We start from the raw sequence: 16,241 nt of genomic DNA, 5'->3' as shown, positions 1-16,241 counted from the left end.
TAAAATAAATAATAATCAAAATAATAGAGATCAAATCTAAAAATAAAAAAAATGAAAGATGAAGAAATTAAAATAATAATAATTAACATTTTATAAAATAAGTAACAATCAAAAGAATAAGGACCAAATTTGATAGATAAAAAATTTCAATAAAAAAATGATAAGAAAAAAGCAAATAACAATTATAAAAATGAGGACCAAAGTTAATATAAAAATTAAATTTTAAGAGATGAAATTGAAAAATAAATATTCAAAACAAAATATATATAGCAATCAAAAGTTTGAGGACAAAATTTGATACAATCAGCAAATAATATGACATTTCTAAATTTTTCACAACTTCCGAAAAGTGTTTTCCGCCTAAATTTTCCAGGAAAACACTTTCCTGGAAATCAAGCCTAATTTTTCCTTGACTGGAAAGTGTTTTCCGTTGACCAACTTTTCTATTGTCAAACAAACACAGAAAAGTTTAGAAAGTAGTTTCCTGAAAAGTAAATTCTGAAAAACAAATATAACCTTAATCGATTTAAAAGCAACCCATCCAACATGTAAAAAGAATTCGAGGATAAAATTGATAAAAAAAATGATAAAAATAACAAAACAACATTTCAACTCAACTATTTGTTTAACACAAGTTTAAAATTAAATTGCAATAAAATTTTCTCAATATGACCTTAGATCTTAATTAACTTAATTGATTCAAAAATAACCTAACCAAAAAAAAATTTAAAGATAAAATTGACTTAATATAAAGAATATTATGACGAGTAAGTCTCTAAACACTTGCAGGAAAAGAAATACTTTTTACTGGTTGCCAGATGATTTCAATCATGTGCAAGCCAATTACCACACATTAAGATGGAGGTGTGAAACAATTATCATAATCAAATCAGAAAAAAAATAAACACGAGCCACTGGGTTCAATTATCAGGACCCTTGCCAACATGAACATCGTGCAAAAAAAATCATATTACAAACCCCAGCTAGTTTATGAACGAGGCTTTGCTGTTATATTATTCAAAACATTTCCCCTTTCTTCAAAGGGCCACACGCTCTTTCCCGCGAGTAAGTATGAGGATCCCATACTCACACAGTTCATATCTGCTAACAGGGACGCGCAAAACCATAAAGCTAAACCACCCCCCTCAATGTGGACAACCACCGAAAAGTATTTTACAATTTCCACCATGTGTTCAGTGCAAGTAAAACCTAACAAGCAGCTGATACGCCTCACCTGAAAGGAACAAAAAAGCGAAAATTACGAGGATAGCAGATTTTACATTCAGACGCTTCACGTTGGGACATGTCAAGGAGAGAAACATGAAATTATCACATACAATATCCTTGGTTCAACTGGCTACATTAAATAGTTACGGACACCATTGATAACCACGCAGGACAAGCTTCCAATTGCAGAAACTATACAGCAAGCTTTCCCATGCAGTGCTTCACCGCATATTTTCTCTGCGACGCACATATCGGGTTCTGTCATTATATCTTGGTCTGTCATTTGCTCTCTGTGGCTGTGGTTCCACCCTTTTCTGCCTTTCAGGTGGCCTTTGAACTATCTCTCCGTTCACAAATAACTCAGCTGCCATAAAAAGAAAGCCATACAACATTAGGAAAAGGAATATTATGACGAATAAGTCTCTAAACTATGCAATGGTGGGAAAAGAACCTCTTCACCATGAGGGTGAAGAAGCAACATACTAAAATTAGTCCATTGAAAGCATTGTGTTAGTTGAGAGGAAGTTAGGCCTGTAAAATAAAGGGAATTTCAGGCTAAAATTTGGATTGATGAAGACCATTTCTAACTTCTAGAACCGACAAAGGTTAACCATGCAGCCACAACCATAAGCCTTTACAATCTCAGGAACAGATATCAAAGGCAGAGATCGAATGCAGGGTCAACCAGCCAGTTTAAACAAATGATATTCATCAAGCTATCAAAGTTTTCTATTCAGGACAGAAAAAGATAGAACAAGCAGCAAGCCATAAAAAAAAGATAGAATCAACCCTGTAAATACATTCACCAAGGAAATAACTACACAATTCAACTTTCAAACAATTAGTAAAAAATGTAGCAGACACATTTCATCTCCACTGATCTGCATCTCCATGGAATTTGAAGAACAGAACAGTATAGAGAGCAATTTTATATAAGTCCATTAGCATTCAAAGCTAAACATTGCCCATAAGACTCTTTAGCTTTGCCAAGATGGACTGTGAGTTAAGAGGAACTTTTATAAAAGCAATAAAATTTATGTATCTTATCAAATGATTCTGCACCTCCATTGAGCACAAGAAGAAAAGAACAGGTAATGTTAGTAGATTGATGTGAGTCCATTAGCATTCAAAGCTAGACAGTCCATCTGAGGCTTTTAGCCTTGCCAAGATGGACTGAGACAGGACAGGCAACGATTCATAAACAAAAAGATATAATCAACCTATAAGCACATTCACCAAGGAAATAACTACACAATTCATCTTTAAAACACTTGGCATATGGTGTAGGAGTCATGTTTCATCTCCACTGATCTGCATCTCCATGGAATATAAAGCACAGAACAGTATAGAGAGAACAATTTGATATAAGTCCATTAGCATTCAAAGCTAAACATTGCCCATAAGACTCTATAGCTTTGCCAAGATGGACTGTGCATTAAAGAAGAATCAAATCATGCCATCGCCATTAGTTCTTCCTATCGAAAACTTCATGCACCAAATCTTTGTCAAAATCACCATTGAAGCACATGCATAAAATATATTACTTCCAAACGCACAGAGTTAAAGAACAACACGCACAGAGTTATCCTAACCACTGAAATTCTAGATGAGTCCTAAACAAAAGCAAATTAGTAGCACTCTTAGAAAGAAGTACAAAGTCTTACCACCATAGTCCTTGTATTCAGGGTCAACATAAGAATCCGGGAGGACAAAGAGAACACCAGGCAATCCTATTAACAATGAAAAAAAAAAAGTAATCCAAGTGGGAAAGGCATTGTAAATCCAACTTTTGAATTGCAGTGACTTAAAAAATGAACAGACCTTCAAGCTTGTTAGAGGTTTCCTCATCAATCTCGCATCCAAACCCAAAATACCTCTCACACGAAACATTATAAATCTTATTCTTTGCTTCCTCCTCACTAATAACAAAAATAATAATAATAAAAAAGATAAGCAATCAAGAAAACCACAAAAATCGAAACTTTCAATTAAAAAAACGAGACCCCTTTACCCATTTTACCTGCCAACAACTTTAGAAAGAGTTTGAATATAGCAATCAATCATTTGCTGTTTAGTAGCACCCTCACCACCAGGCTTATCCATAACAATAAGCCAGTGCTCATAATCACAACCAGGGAAAAGCGGGGCCATCTCATTGGGTGGCCGGTCACTAAAGTTTGACCCTGAGTTCAAGGGAGAGTAACCCGAGTTTCCAGCTCGGTTGACCCGGCATCGAATGGACGTGAAACGGGTGGGGTTAGTGGTTTTGTTGATGGATTGGAGAGCGTGAGAGAGTGAGGGTAGAGATTGGCGGCAGGGAAGAACAGTAGGAAGTGAAGGAGGATGGGTTATGGAGAAGGTGGAGAGGAGGCGTTTGGGGAGGAGGACACAGAGACTGAGGTGGCGGGTGGCGAGGGAACGAACTAGGGTTGGGGTCATTTTGATAAGAGCGAGAGCGAGAGCGAGAGCGAGGGATGAGGGTTTAGGAGATGATTATGACCGTTGAGTGTTTTTGGAAGGGGGCTATTTATCTTTATTTTCTTACCTCTCTGGAGTTTTTCAACTTGGGCCTGGAAGACTTGAGTTAGAGACTTTTAGGTTAGAGTACATACCTACTTCGATGCTTTCAATATTTTTGCTTTGAGAAAAAATAGCTAAAAGGTGGGGGGAAAATGTCAAATAATTTTATTTTATAATTATATTGCTGTGTCTCGGAGGGCATCCAGCCATCCACCTGAGAAGGATCATTTCAACGGAGGCACATATATTTGCCCCACAACAATTTCCTTTCAAATGAATGAACTAGACATGCCTTTATATGCCTCTATTCAGTTCATGCTAAGATCATTTGTGTTTCCTGCATTTGGTTCCATGGTGTGACTAAAATATGGTGGATTCTGGATTTTGATCCATGTCTTTTCTACATTTGGCAAAAAACTTGAATCACTGCTGCAAAAACAATTTCCAGTACACTGAAAGGGGGCTAGACATGCGAAACTAATAGAATGTTTGGCAACCTTTTATCATTCAAACGCACAACATACATTAGAACAGGAAACATTAAGGATTCAAGTAATAATACAGTTCTCGATCTTGACCTTATTGAATATCTATAAAATCCATATCCAAGTAATTTAACAAAGCCCCCAGGAAGTCCAAAGTCTTTATTAAGTGCGGTTTCCGTGTCCACATCCTGATTCAGCAACTTCAATGAGGCCTTGGTCTTGAAACCATATGCTCTGACTTCTGTAAGCATAAATACAAGAAATTCAAAGCTGTGATTGGATTAACTTTCAATGAGGAGTGCTACAGAATACATTGTATGTAAAGTTCATAGCTTTAAATGCCCGCAATTCTGTTTACAGAACAACATGATCCTACAGCGGCAGAATAACAGAAAGCATTTGAGATGTACTGCGCAATCATGTATCAGTTCAAAATCTTAACTACTTAAGTAAAGCACAATTTCTTTTCCTGCTGTTTTCTTTTGTACTCGATCCATTCTCTTTGTATTGGTGATGGTATGATATTATTCTCATTGCATGACAATATTGAAAATTTCAATAGCACCTCGGGCGTTGTTTATACTTTAAGAACTTAAAAAATTTCATTTTACTTGGTTATTTATGCCAATGCTCATTACTTTAAAAAAAAATCTAACCAAATCAAATAGAAATTAAACCTCTGAATCAGAGAGCGAGAGAAAGGGTCAGAAAAAGATAACTATGTGATGCAAATGAGAAGAAAGAGAAATGAATGATTTTAATTTGAATCTTGGTAAGTAAATTTTAGTTTTTCTTCTAAATCTATTCTATTTGGGAATTTTTCTAATTCAGAAATTTTAATACTATTCAGAATATTTGTTTATAATTTATGTAGGAAATTATAGCAGTATGTAGGAGCTTTCTGTTAGTTATGTCTCATGATTTCCTTTTTCCTTCGTCGCTTCTATTTCCTGCTTGACTTAGAACCGCTAAGCTTTTGGTGCCTTAAAGAAGCACATATTCAGACCTGAAATATGGAATTATTAGTATTTTGGTTGGTTTGACTGCTGCAGCCTACGAGTGTTTCGTCTGTTCTCAGTTTCTCTGAGTGCTTCTTGTTCTTACTCTCCGTCAATGTTCTTCTTGCTACAGTACCCAGCTACTATTCATGGCAGTGATGACATCCCAATTTCTTCCACAATAGTTGCTAATCTACCATAATTTGCATACACCAAACCCAAGGTCACACAAAATGTTTTCGCAGGACACCAGAATTATTAAAAGCAGTCCTAAATAGCAATATCCAGGTAGTCCACCAGAATAACTAAAATTAAACTCGACATCAGATAAGTAGCTCAAACTATATCAAATTATAAAAAATATGATATCATATGAATGTCTCTCCACAAATATGGTAAAAAGAAAATTCCTTAAGTATTCATGACTCTAGAACAAATATGGATCATGGTAAAATTAGGACCTGTCCAGAATTGTTTATTATTCATAAGCAATATCGCCCCAAATAGGGAAAAAAAGAAGAAGGAAGCAGTCATAGAAGTAGAAGGCCACAAACCTGCTCAGTATAAGGCAGATACTTCCCATCAAATGTCACAACTACACGATCCTTTCCATCTACACCTTTCACTTTGTCAACAGAGCAGTAGAAGTCTATAGCTGACATGCTGACCAAAAGAGTAGACAGCAAATGAGTAAACGAATTAAGTTGATACTCGATAATCAAATAACATGAACTTCATTTATCTAACCTTAAGAGCAAATTGTGAATTTCAAGCCAACCTCTTTCCATTTTTTCTTTTATGGACTACACACACAGTAGTTTTCCCAAAGTTGGGCCAAGGAACGATAGCAATTAGGATGCACCAACATCTTGGACACATCACAACAGTATAGTAGACAACATTTTAAGAAAAGACAAGAGCAATGGATCTACTGCATGCTTGATTTGACTGTTCATACGAAAATAAAGGAAACACAAACTCTGATTGTTGAACTTTTGTCATCTAGAGTAGAAAAAAGATAAAAGACCTCCACTCGTTAAGCGCTCAACTACATGCCTTGTTTTATTGCGTTTTCAATTTAAGAAATCCAACAACTCAAGTACTGAAACTAGCAAAACATCATCCTGAATCACTCTCCATAATGAAACTTCAACTCAAGTACTCAAACAAGAAAAACATCATCCTGAATCACTCTTGATAACGAAACTTCACCAATTAAATGCTCACTGCTTCCTCGTAATAGCTGACGAAAAATTTACAATTGAGTGTCCATTTCAACTACAGAAAATAAAATGCTAGTATAAGCAACAACATTTTAGACTAACTTCTGAGCTGCAAAATCTGTAGAAGCACAGACAAGACAAGAGAAGTACAAGTTTTGCACTTAAATGGTGTTCGGTTACGGAACGCATTTCATTATAGTTATAAAAGGTAATGGGATCCAGTCTCAAAGCAAATATACAGGACTTGGAGGCCAAGTGAGTCCCAATGCAAAACACCAATGTATACTTGCCCAGATTGAATTAATAGATGTTGAGTTTCAAGTTGATAAAATAATGACAAAATTACGGTAAATCTGATTCTGTAAATTCGATTCATCACAGCAACACAAAAACAAAACTTGAAAGAAATAGCTACCTCATAGGTAATTTAAACAAACAGGAGTAGTAATAAACTTACATGCCATCACCAAACTCTTCATTGATGATTTCCTTTATACTCTCACCAAAATGCATCACTGCCTCATTCAACCTACATACAAAACATTTCAACATCTCACTAATTCTCATACCTTAACCAAAATATGACAAAGTTGAAATCTTTGAGAAACAGAGCGAAAACCCACCTGTAAACACAAGGTTCTTGAATCAAGTTCGGGTCATAGGACCTCATGGGAGGTCTCATCATTTCCTGAAGCAGGTCCTCGGGCAGCTCAGGTAAGGCTGCCCGTAGGCTTGGGGCAGTATCAGGGTTAAGTTGAGCCTGACGTCTTAGTAACTGGGCCACATACACATTTGTCAGCCCAGTTTGCTCTGCTATCTGACTGCAGCTCTTGCCGGAATTGCGCTTCACGGCCTCCAGGCGGTTGATTATTGTCGTTTTGTTATCTTCCATTTGAAGATGAAGCAGTGATCAGACTAGTTTTTTCCTTCTCTTTTTGTCTCGTCTCAATGAGATGAGCAAGTGGGGCAGTGGAGTGAAAAGTTGTGGTCTTTACTCTTTAGGTCCTGACTAGGGACTAAAACATAAGACAAATGAAGTTTGGTACCAACATTGGAGTTTTGTGATGATGAAGGACTGAGATTTTATCATTTGAAAATTAAGATAAAAGTGAACTTTTTTACCCAATTTCAAAATTGCCACCTATTTTATTTTCCATTGTTATTTTAGTCCTCTTTCTTTCAATCTTGCTCTTCCTCAGCAAATCTAGAGCAATTAACCTTTAATTTGGCCATAAAAGAATGAAATCATTCAAAACCAAACTTCGGTGATCAAAATGAAAAACAAAATCACATAGTAAATCTATGTGAAAGGTGAGAGGAAACATTGTGTTTGGTCCACATTATGTTTTTTCACGTGATTTAGTTTTTTTTTTATAATAATAATATGGTAGGGTAGGGTAGGATATGGCACCCATACAGACCCAGCTAAGATGGGCGAGCTGTGTCCTTTTTGGGCCTTATTTAGAATTTGAGTGAGCCACGTCACTCCTCACTAATCATGAGGGCCTTGGTTCCTCGTTGGAAAATATAGTATTTATTTTTAATTAATAACAAGTAACTTTTTCATACAAATAAGTAATAAAAAGTAACATTTTCAATTAATTTGTATATAGGTTTTCTATTTTTACAGGTTAAAATGAATATTTCTTTTTACTATGAAAAATAATATTAACTTCAAGATGTTGGGCGGAGCTGGAATTATTTGATAGAGGGGCCAAAACTAATATAAAAAGATATAATTTTTTTTTAATTTATATTGGACCTGGTGATAATAAGGCACGCGTGAGAAAAAATTGATAATTTTGATGGTTTTGCTAAAAATAAAACATAAAAAAATCCAAGTATAATCAAAACAAACCCATAAAATATATCCAATTAATTAGAAAAAACAACATTCACTATAACAAGAAATAAAAATTGATAAAATTAGTAGATCTGAAAAACAAATTGCAGAATTATATATATATACACCTCATCAAATTCTTAACAAACATAAAAAAAAAAGATTTTAAATTTAGGTCACTAATTATTTGTTTTGATAAATAATGAATTAATTAGCAGCTTTGCTTTATTCTTTAGACATTGCTTTGTATTATTATATTTTTCGGTTAGGGTTTCAGAGAAATAAGAGAAAGAAACGGTAAAGAAAGGTAATTAAGTTGAAAATGATATTTGTCTTCTTGTTTTTCACTTACATGGATAGATAGTTTTAAAATCAAACATAACTAATGAAATAATAATTTATTATTAAAAATCCCATTACTTATTATATTTAAATTCTAAATAAAAAAAATTAAAATGTTTTGCAGATTCCGGACCCCTCCTAGCCTCCCCTGGTTCCGGCCGTGGTCTTGTGGTTAAGAAAGTTTGATTTTTTTTCTTAACTTCCTGTAGGATCAGCTTATAAGAAAAATTATTTTATTATTTTTAATTTAATAGCGAGTAAAAAAAACATGATTAATGTATAATTAATTTTAAAATGCCTTTACCTATCGAACTATAGAAAATGGAATTTAAGACCAGCAACATTATGCACGCATACAAGGCTATGAAGCTATTTGAGGGTAATTCGTGATTGTTTACCCCTCTTCTCTTCTTTCTAGTTTCACAATATTGTTAAAGTGTGTCTATATTACTCTTGACTAGTTTAGTCAAAGTTTTCTTTAATATATAATATAAGTATCATATGACTTACATACAATAAATCAAGAGTGTTCAATATTAGTTGTTTTTGTATTTTAAAAAAACAATAAAAAAATTTTAATTTTTTTTTTCATCAAATTAATATTTTTTTAGTATTTTCAGATAATTTTGATGCGCTGATGTTAAAAATACTTTTTTTAAAATAAAAAATATTATTTTAATATATTCCTGATTGAAAAATACTTTAAAAAACAACCGTAATTATATTCTCAAACAACCTCTAAAACTAGAATTGTTTTTTTTTCAAAATTTGATTTTTTTAATAATAAAATATAAAGATTCTTCCTCCATAAATTTCTCATTACAAAACCCACAGAAAAAGTAATTTGAAATTATCTTATTTTGCTTACATAATTACAAATTTAATCCAGTTGCATAATATTAACGTTGGTGTAGCATAGATAAAAATTAGATTTTGCAACCCTAATATTACATTACTGAACAATAGAGAAATAGGTAGAGAAAACTATAATATAATATTTTCTTAAAATTCTATAATTCAATAATATAATGAAAAAGATTGTGATTGATTTTCAAAATGATTTTTGCTTTAAAATAAATTAAAATAATATTATTTTAGTTATTTAAAATTTATTTTTAACATCAACACATAAAAAAAATCCAAAATCATACAAAATTTTATTTTAAAGCAAAAAACAAGTTTTTTAAATTTTCAAAAGTATTTTTTAAACACAAAAACAAACACTCTTGTTATTACCAAACCTAACAAAAAAAAATCAAAATTAAGTATAAAAAGTAATTGAAATCCAAAACTTAACTAAAAAAATAATTAAAACAGCAAAAATTATAAATTTTATAGACCTAATTCGAAAGGCTTTCTTGCCGGTTGATTACAGCAAAATAACACTCTTATGCATCATACTATATATTTTTTTAAATTATTTTATAATCTCAATTTTAAAAGTATTTTTAACCAAACACATTAAACTATTTTTTCTTCAACCTCAATTTCAACCACAGTTTTAACCAAACACCTATTTTTTCAAACCAACCTTAACTAAAAGTACTTTTTATAAAATAATTTTTTTCAAACCACAACCACAACAGCTACCGCAATACCAAACACACTCCAAATATTTGAAATCTCCTAGTTTATTCATAAACTGATCTATCTTATTTATATATATTAATGGCCCTTGAATATCCATCAAGAACAAGTGGAAGTACCACGTCAGCACAACCTCAGGCTGATGGATTCCGTTTTTCATTTTACACCCTTAATAAGTTCACGTCGAGCGATCAATTTCAATCTAGGAATTTTGTTTGCTTCCCATCGTCTTCTTTCTCTCCTTTTCTTCCTCAACGCCCATATCTGTCAAGAGAAGCTGTCAAACTTATATTTCTACTTGCGTCGATCCAGCTGTCATGGTCCAGGATTAAAATATTCTTACATCCGAAATTAAACAAGAATGCGCACTGTTTAGCCTTTTTGCTCGCAAGCTAGTCGGTGGAAGCTTCTTCTTTCTGATGCCATGTCGATTCAACGCTGTCTGTGTTCGAACATTACAGGACCTGTGGTCATCTCTGGACTTCGTCGTCGTTTGATTTCCACTCTTACTAAACCTGACCTAGCCGTTCATCCCGAACTTAGCCGACCCCCTTTCTGCATGTACTGGACTGGGTGTCAAAGCTTCAAGTGTTTCGGCTTTTCCGGTAGATTCATCTTTATTCTGTCAAAACCCGATGAGTTATTTTTATAAAATCTAGAAAGATAAAGTTTTTAAACAGAAAAATCTAGATGAAGAATTTTCTTACAATATATTTGTTTTTTATTATTTTGATTTAAACCAATTGAGATTTTATATTATAAACTTTAATCTAAGAAGTATATTGACTTTTATTTTTTGTCAATAAGTAAGAATATAAAAAAGACAATCAAATTGCTTAATTTCATGCTATATAATCCATATCAAAAGTACCCTTTAAATTATTTAAGAAGTATGACAAGATAATAGTTGAATTATATATCATTTACATCATTATTATTTTTCGATTAAACCCTTTACTAATAAAATTGTAAAACCATATAATATAATTTATAATATTTCGTTAAATTAAATATGGATAGAGAGCGTGAAATATATTATATGCACGTGTTCTAAAATGACTTTTTTTTTTGTTTTTTTTCCTATCATAATATTCTTTTAATCCATCCCAGTCAATATCAATTGATAAATTGATGAATAGGTGTGTGTTTTGAGCTAATAAGAAAATAATTTGTATCATTGATATTTTTATATACAAACTGTAGATACTTGGGCCAATAAGCATCTCTCATGTGTGTGAGATTTGTTACCATTTTACTTTAATACTAATATGAATTAAAATAATTATATCAATTATTACAATGCTGTGACAAAATCACTGTAAAAAAACTATTGCAATTCCCAGTGAATATATAGTACTGACGTATGAACGTCTGTATAGTCTGTATAGGACTAGTCTTCAAGTGACATAGCGTGATAGTAAATGACTTGAGATCTGCATAGCAGGTCTCGAGTTCGAGTCAGGGCATGCATCTCTTGTAAGATTTTGGGACAGCCAGGATTTTACTCGCTCACCTGGATCCACAAAATTCGTTTTGTCCCCAAGTGGCGTAGCGTGATGGCAAAAGGCTTGAGATCTGCACAGCAGGTCTCAAGTTCGAGTCAGGGTGTACACCTCTTGTAAGAACCTGGGACAGCCGGGGTTTTACTCACTCACGTGGGCCCACAAAGTGCGTTTTCGGAGGAGTGGGGTTTCCTCGAATCCAAAAAAAAAAAAAAGTCTGTATAAGAGTTAATTTGATTTGATTTTTAATTTTTTTATCATTTTATATTAAACATTCTAACCTTTAATTTCTTTCCTCCCTCATTTTAATTTAAATTCAATTAAATTGTTTTTTATTTTTTTTAAAAAAAAACAAGTATCCAAAGGACAGTGCAAGGGGTTACGTTGTAAGGCAAGACAAATTAACAAGAACAAGAGATATATTAACAAATTATTTTGTTTTGATTGAGTTTTATATTTATTTGTTTGGAAAAAATACTGACATGTTATCAATTAAAAATATTAAATGGCATGATGCCTGAGATCATATTTTTTTACTTATATCTATCTTTTAATTTTTTAGTTTATTTTTAGTTATTATTAATAATTTTTCTGAGCATTTATGGATACATGTAATTATTAATTAATTTTAATAAATGCACATGTCGAGTTTTCATGATTTATTTTTAGTTTTTTTTAAAATAAATTCACTTTTTTTTTGTTGGAATTAATTTTTTATCTAGCCCATAGACTATGATTAACTAATTATGTTATGATGCATATGCCATTTGTGTATATAAGAAATAAACAAAAAAATAAAAATTCGATGAAGCTTTATAGGATTTTTTGCAGGTTATAATAACAATAAAAAGAAGTTCAAACTTGGAGAAAAAGAAGGAAAATTGAAATATTGATAAGAACAAATTAACAAGACAAGAGAAGCTATGCCAACAAATTATTTTGTTTTAATTGAGTTTTATATTTATTTATTATTTTAAAATATTAACATTTAATTAAATAAAAATACACTAAATGGCACGATGCAACCCGAAATAATATTTTTTTATTTGTATTTATATATCAATTTTCCAATTTAATTTTTTATTATTTCTAATGATTATTTTGAATATTTATCAGTGCCTATGGCTATCAAATAATTTTAAAAAATACATTCGTCAAGTTTTCAATTTAATATTTTTTTTAGTTTTTAAAAAATTAAGAACTTTCATATGTTCTCTTTTTTTTTTAAAATTAAATTTTGATTATGCACTAAGATTAACTAATTATCTTATGCTACATGTGCCATTTGGGTATATAAGAAATAAACAAAAAAATAAAACAATAATGAAGCTTTTTAGGATTTTTCGTAGGTTAAAATAACAATAAAAAGAAGTTCGAAACTTGGAGAAAAGGGAAGAAAAGTCATGAAGAAAATTTGAAATATTGATGAAGTTTTTAAAAATCTATCCACAAGTTTTAAAGTCCAATTAAAAAAGGTACGAAACTTGGAGGAAAATAATAAGAAAAAAAAATGAAACATAGATGAAGTTTCAAGGATTAATCTTAGCAAGAGACTAGTTACATGACCCGCGCGATACCGCGGGTCAATGGTTTTTGCATAAAAAATATCAAAAAAAGTTAAGATTTAAAAGTATTAGATCTTTTTGTAAAGCTATATCCAAGAGTCTTGGGTGTGACTGCAACGTCTGACCCAAGAGTAATATTTATAATATTAATAATAATATTAAACTTGCATGACCCAAGTTTAAGTGGGTCTGACTACAATACCAGACCCAATAGTCTTGGATGTGGGTCTGGCTGCAAGGTCGTGTCATAAAAGTGTGATAATTAAATAAATTAATTAAAAAGAAAAAAAAACCAAGAGGAAGAAAAAAATTAATGAAGAAAAAAAAAATTGAATTAACCAGGTTAACCCGTCAAACCCTAGATTCATGTCGTGAAAGTTTGATAACTAAATAGAAAAAAAAAATTGACGGATTACCACAAAATTAACTGGGCTAACCCGTCAAACCCGGGATCCGTGTCATGAAAATTTGATAACTAAATAGAAAAAAAAATTGAACATTAACAAACTAAATTAAACGAAAAAATTGATTAAAAAGGAAAAAAACAAACAAAAATGTATCAGTCTTTTCACTGTGGACTCTAGTGTGCAGTCCACAGTTAAAGGCATAAAAACAGCAAAAAAACAAAAAGAAAAAAAAAAGAAAAACTAAAGGCATCAGTCAATAACTAAATAGAAAAAAATTTAATATTGATGAACTAAATTAAATAAAAAAATATTAAATAAAAAGAAACAATAAAAAAAAACTTATAAGAAGAAAAAAACTAATGAAGAAAAAGAAAAAGAAAATCTAAATTAATTGGGTTAACCCGTCAAACCTGAGATCCGTGTCATGAAAGTCTGATAACTAAATAGAAAAAAATTTAATATCAACAAACTAAATAAAAAAATTAATTAAAAAGAAAAAAAAAGCATCAGCCTTTTTACCGTGGACTACACTGTGCAGTCCACAGTGAAAGGCATTAAAAAAAAAACTAAAGGCTTTAACCTTTTTATTGTGGACTGCATACAATATTAAAAGATGAAATTGAAAGAACAAAACTAATGAGGAAAAAGAAAAAAAATCTGAATCAACATGGTTAACCCGCCAAATCAGGTTAACCCGTCAAACCTGGAATTCATGTCATGAAAATGTGATAACTAAATAGAAAAATGATTTATTATTAATGAAATAAATTAAAAAAAAAGATTAATTAAAAAGGAAAAAGAAAAGAGAAAAAAAACCTACAGGAAGAAAAAAACTAATGAAGAAAAAGAAAAAAATCTGAATAAACTGGGTTAACCCATCAAACCTGGGATCCATGTCATCAAAGTCTGATAATTAAATAGAAAAAATTTAATATTAAGAAACTAAATTAAAAAAAAAAGACAAAAAAAAAACTAAAGGCATCAGCTTTTTCATTGTGAACTGTATTGTGCAATCCACAGTAAAATGCTTAAAAAGAAAAAGAGAAAAAAAAAAACAAAGGCACACGCCACGGGTTAAATTTTTTTTCTTGCATAAAAAATGTCAAAAAAGGCTAATATCTAAAAGTATTGGGTCTTTCTGCAAAGATATGCCCAAGAGCCTTTGGTTTAGCTGCAACGCTTGACCCAAGAGTAATATTTATAATATTAATAATAATATTAAACTTACATGACTCAAGTTTAAGTGAGTCTGGCTACAACACCGGACCCAAGAGTCTTGAATGTGGGTCTGGCTGCAAGGTCGTGTCATAACAATGTGATAATTAAATATATTAATTAAAAAAACAAAGAAAAAAAACCAACAGGAAAAAAAAAACTAATGAAGAAAAGGAAAAAAATCTGAATTAACTGGGTTAACCCTTCAAACCAGGTTAACCCGTCAAACATGAGATTCGCGTCATGAATGTTTGATAACTAAATAGAAAACAAAATTGACGGGTTAACCCGCCAAACCCAGAATACGTGTCATGAAAGTCTGATAATTAAATAGAAAGAAATTTAACATTAAAAAACTAAACTAAACGAAAAAAAATAATTAAAAAGAAAAAAAAGCAAAAAACAAATTCCGGGTTAACTCGTCAAACTTTAAAAAAAGCAAAAAAAAAATTCCAGGTTAACTCGTCAAACCAGGTTAACCCGTCAAACCCGGGATCCGTGTCATGAAAGTCTGATAACTAAAGAAAAAAAATTAACATTAACAAACTAAATTAAACAAAAAAATTCATTAAAAGAAAAAAAACACAAAAAAAAGCAAAAAAAAAAAAAACCCATAAAGGCATAAAAAGCAATAAAATAAAATAAATAAAACAGAAAAAAAAAATTAAAAAAAAACAGCTTAGCGTGTCACTGTGGACTGCACAGTGAAACACTGAACAGTTTTAGTATATGTTATTAATTAAAAAGAAAAGAAAAAAAATTCGGGTTAACTCGTCAAACCAGGTTAACCCGTCAAACCTGAGATCCGTGTTATGAAAATTTGATAACTAAATAAAAAAAATTAACATTAACAAACTAAATTAAACAAAAAAAAATCATTAAAAGAAAAATACACAAAGAAAAAACCAAAAAAAAAAACCCATAAAGGTATAGAAAACGAAAAAAAATAAAAAAAATAAAAAATAAAAACAAAAAAAAATGGGAAAAAAATAAAAACAGAAAAAAATAAAAAAAAATAAAAAAGAATAAAAAAGACTGCTCAGCGTTTCACTGTGGACTTGCACAATGAAACACTGAGCAATTTTAGTTTATTGTCAATTTTCCTTCTTTTTCTGCTGTTCATGTATAGCGAGAAAGAAAAAGTTGCACATGCTTAGGAAAGCTATAAGAGTATATTTGTTTTTATATTTTAAAAATATTTTTTATAAAATTAATTTTTTTATATTTTTAAATTGTTTTGATATACTAATATAAAAATAAATTTTAAAAATAAAAAATATTATTTTAATAATTTTTAAATATTTTAAAAAAATAACCCCTCTGCCTA

At 31.1% G+C, this 16,241-nt stretch overlaps 2 protein-coding genes across 5 annotated transcripts; both read right to left on the bottom strand.

Moving 5' to 3' along the window:
• Window positions 1-859: 859 nt before the first annotated feature.
• Window positions 860-3,740, bottom strand: LOC7459979 (multiple organellar RNA editing factor 2, chloroplastic). Of its 4 annotated transcripts, none has more exons than XR_002984362.2 (5): window positions 3,248-3,739; window positions 3,049-3,146; window positions 2,892-2,957; window positions 1,338-1,591; window positions 860-1,234 (listed from the first exon to the last, which is right to left on the bottom strand). XR_002984362.2 is itself a non-coding variant. In XM_024610664.2 (4 exons), the coding sequence occupies exons 1-4, from the start codon at window positions 3,664-3,666 to the stop codon at window positions 1,449-1,451; spliced, it is 726 nt and encodes a 241-aa protein (XP_024466432.1). In that variant the 5' UTR covers window positions 3,667-3,740; the 3' UTR covers window positions 860-1,448. The 4 variants fall into 4 exon arrangements, 2 of the variants coding, with proteins under 2 accessions (XP_024466432.1, XP_002315577.2); XR_008060341.1 differs by having other exon boundaries at window positions 1,362-1,591; XM_024610664.2 differs by having other exon boundaries at window positions 860-1,591; window positions 2,892-2,954; window positions 3,046-3,146; window positions 3,248-3,740.
• A 485-nt stretch (window positions 3,741-4,225) lies between these two features.
• On the bottom strand, window positions 4,226-7,432 carry LOC7459980 (cyanate hydratase). Its single transcript, XM_002315542.4, has 4 exons — window positions 7,077-7,432; window positions 6,911-6,982; window positions 5,785-5,893; window positions 4,226-4,473 (listed from the first exon to the last, which is right to left on the bottom strand). Exons 1-4 carry the CDS (start codon window positions 7,343-7,345, stop codon window positions 4,435-4,437), a joined length of 489 nt encoding a protein of 162 aa, XP_002315578.1. The 5' UTR covers window positions 7,346-7,432; the 3' UTR covers window positions 4,226-4,434.
• Window positions 7,433-16,241: the final 8,809 nt, after the last annotated feature.

The sequence above is a fragment of the Populus trichocarpa genome, chromosome 10, assembly GCF_000002775.5.
Source record: "Populus trichocarpa isolate Nisqually-1 chromosome 10, P.trichocarpa_v4.1, whole genome shotgun sequence".
In the NCBI taxonomy this organism is placed as follows: domain Eukaryota; kingdom Viridiplantae; phylum Streptophyta; class Magnoliopsida; order Malpighiales; family Salicaceae; genus Populus; species Populus trichocarpa.
This window is presented reverse-complemented; position numbering and strand designations above follow the sequence as displayed.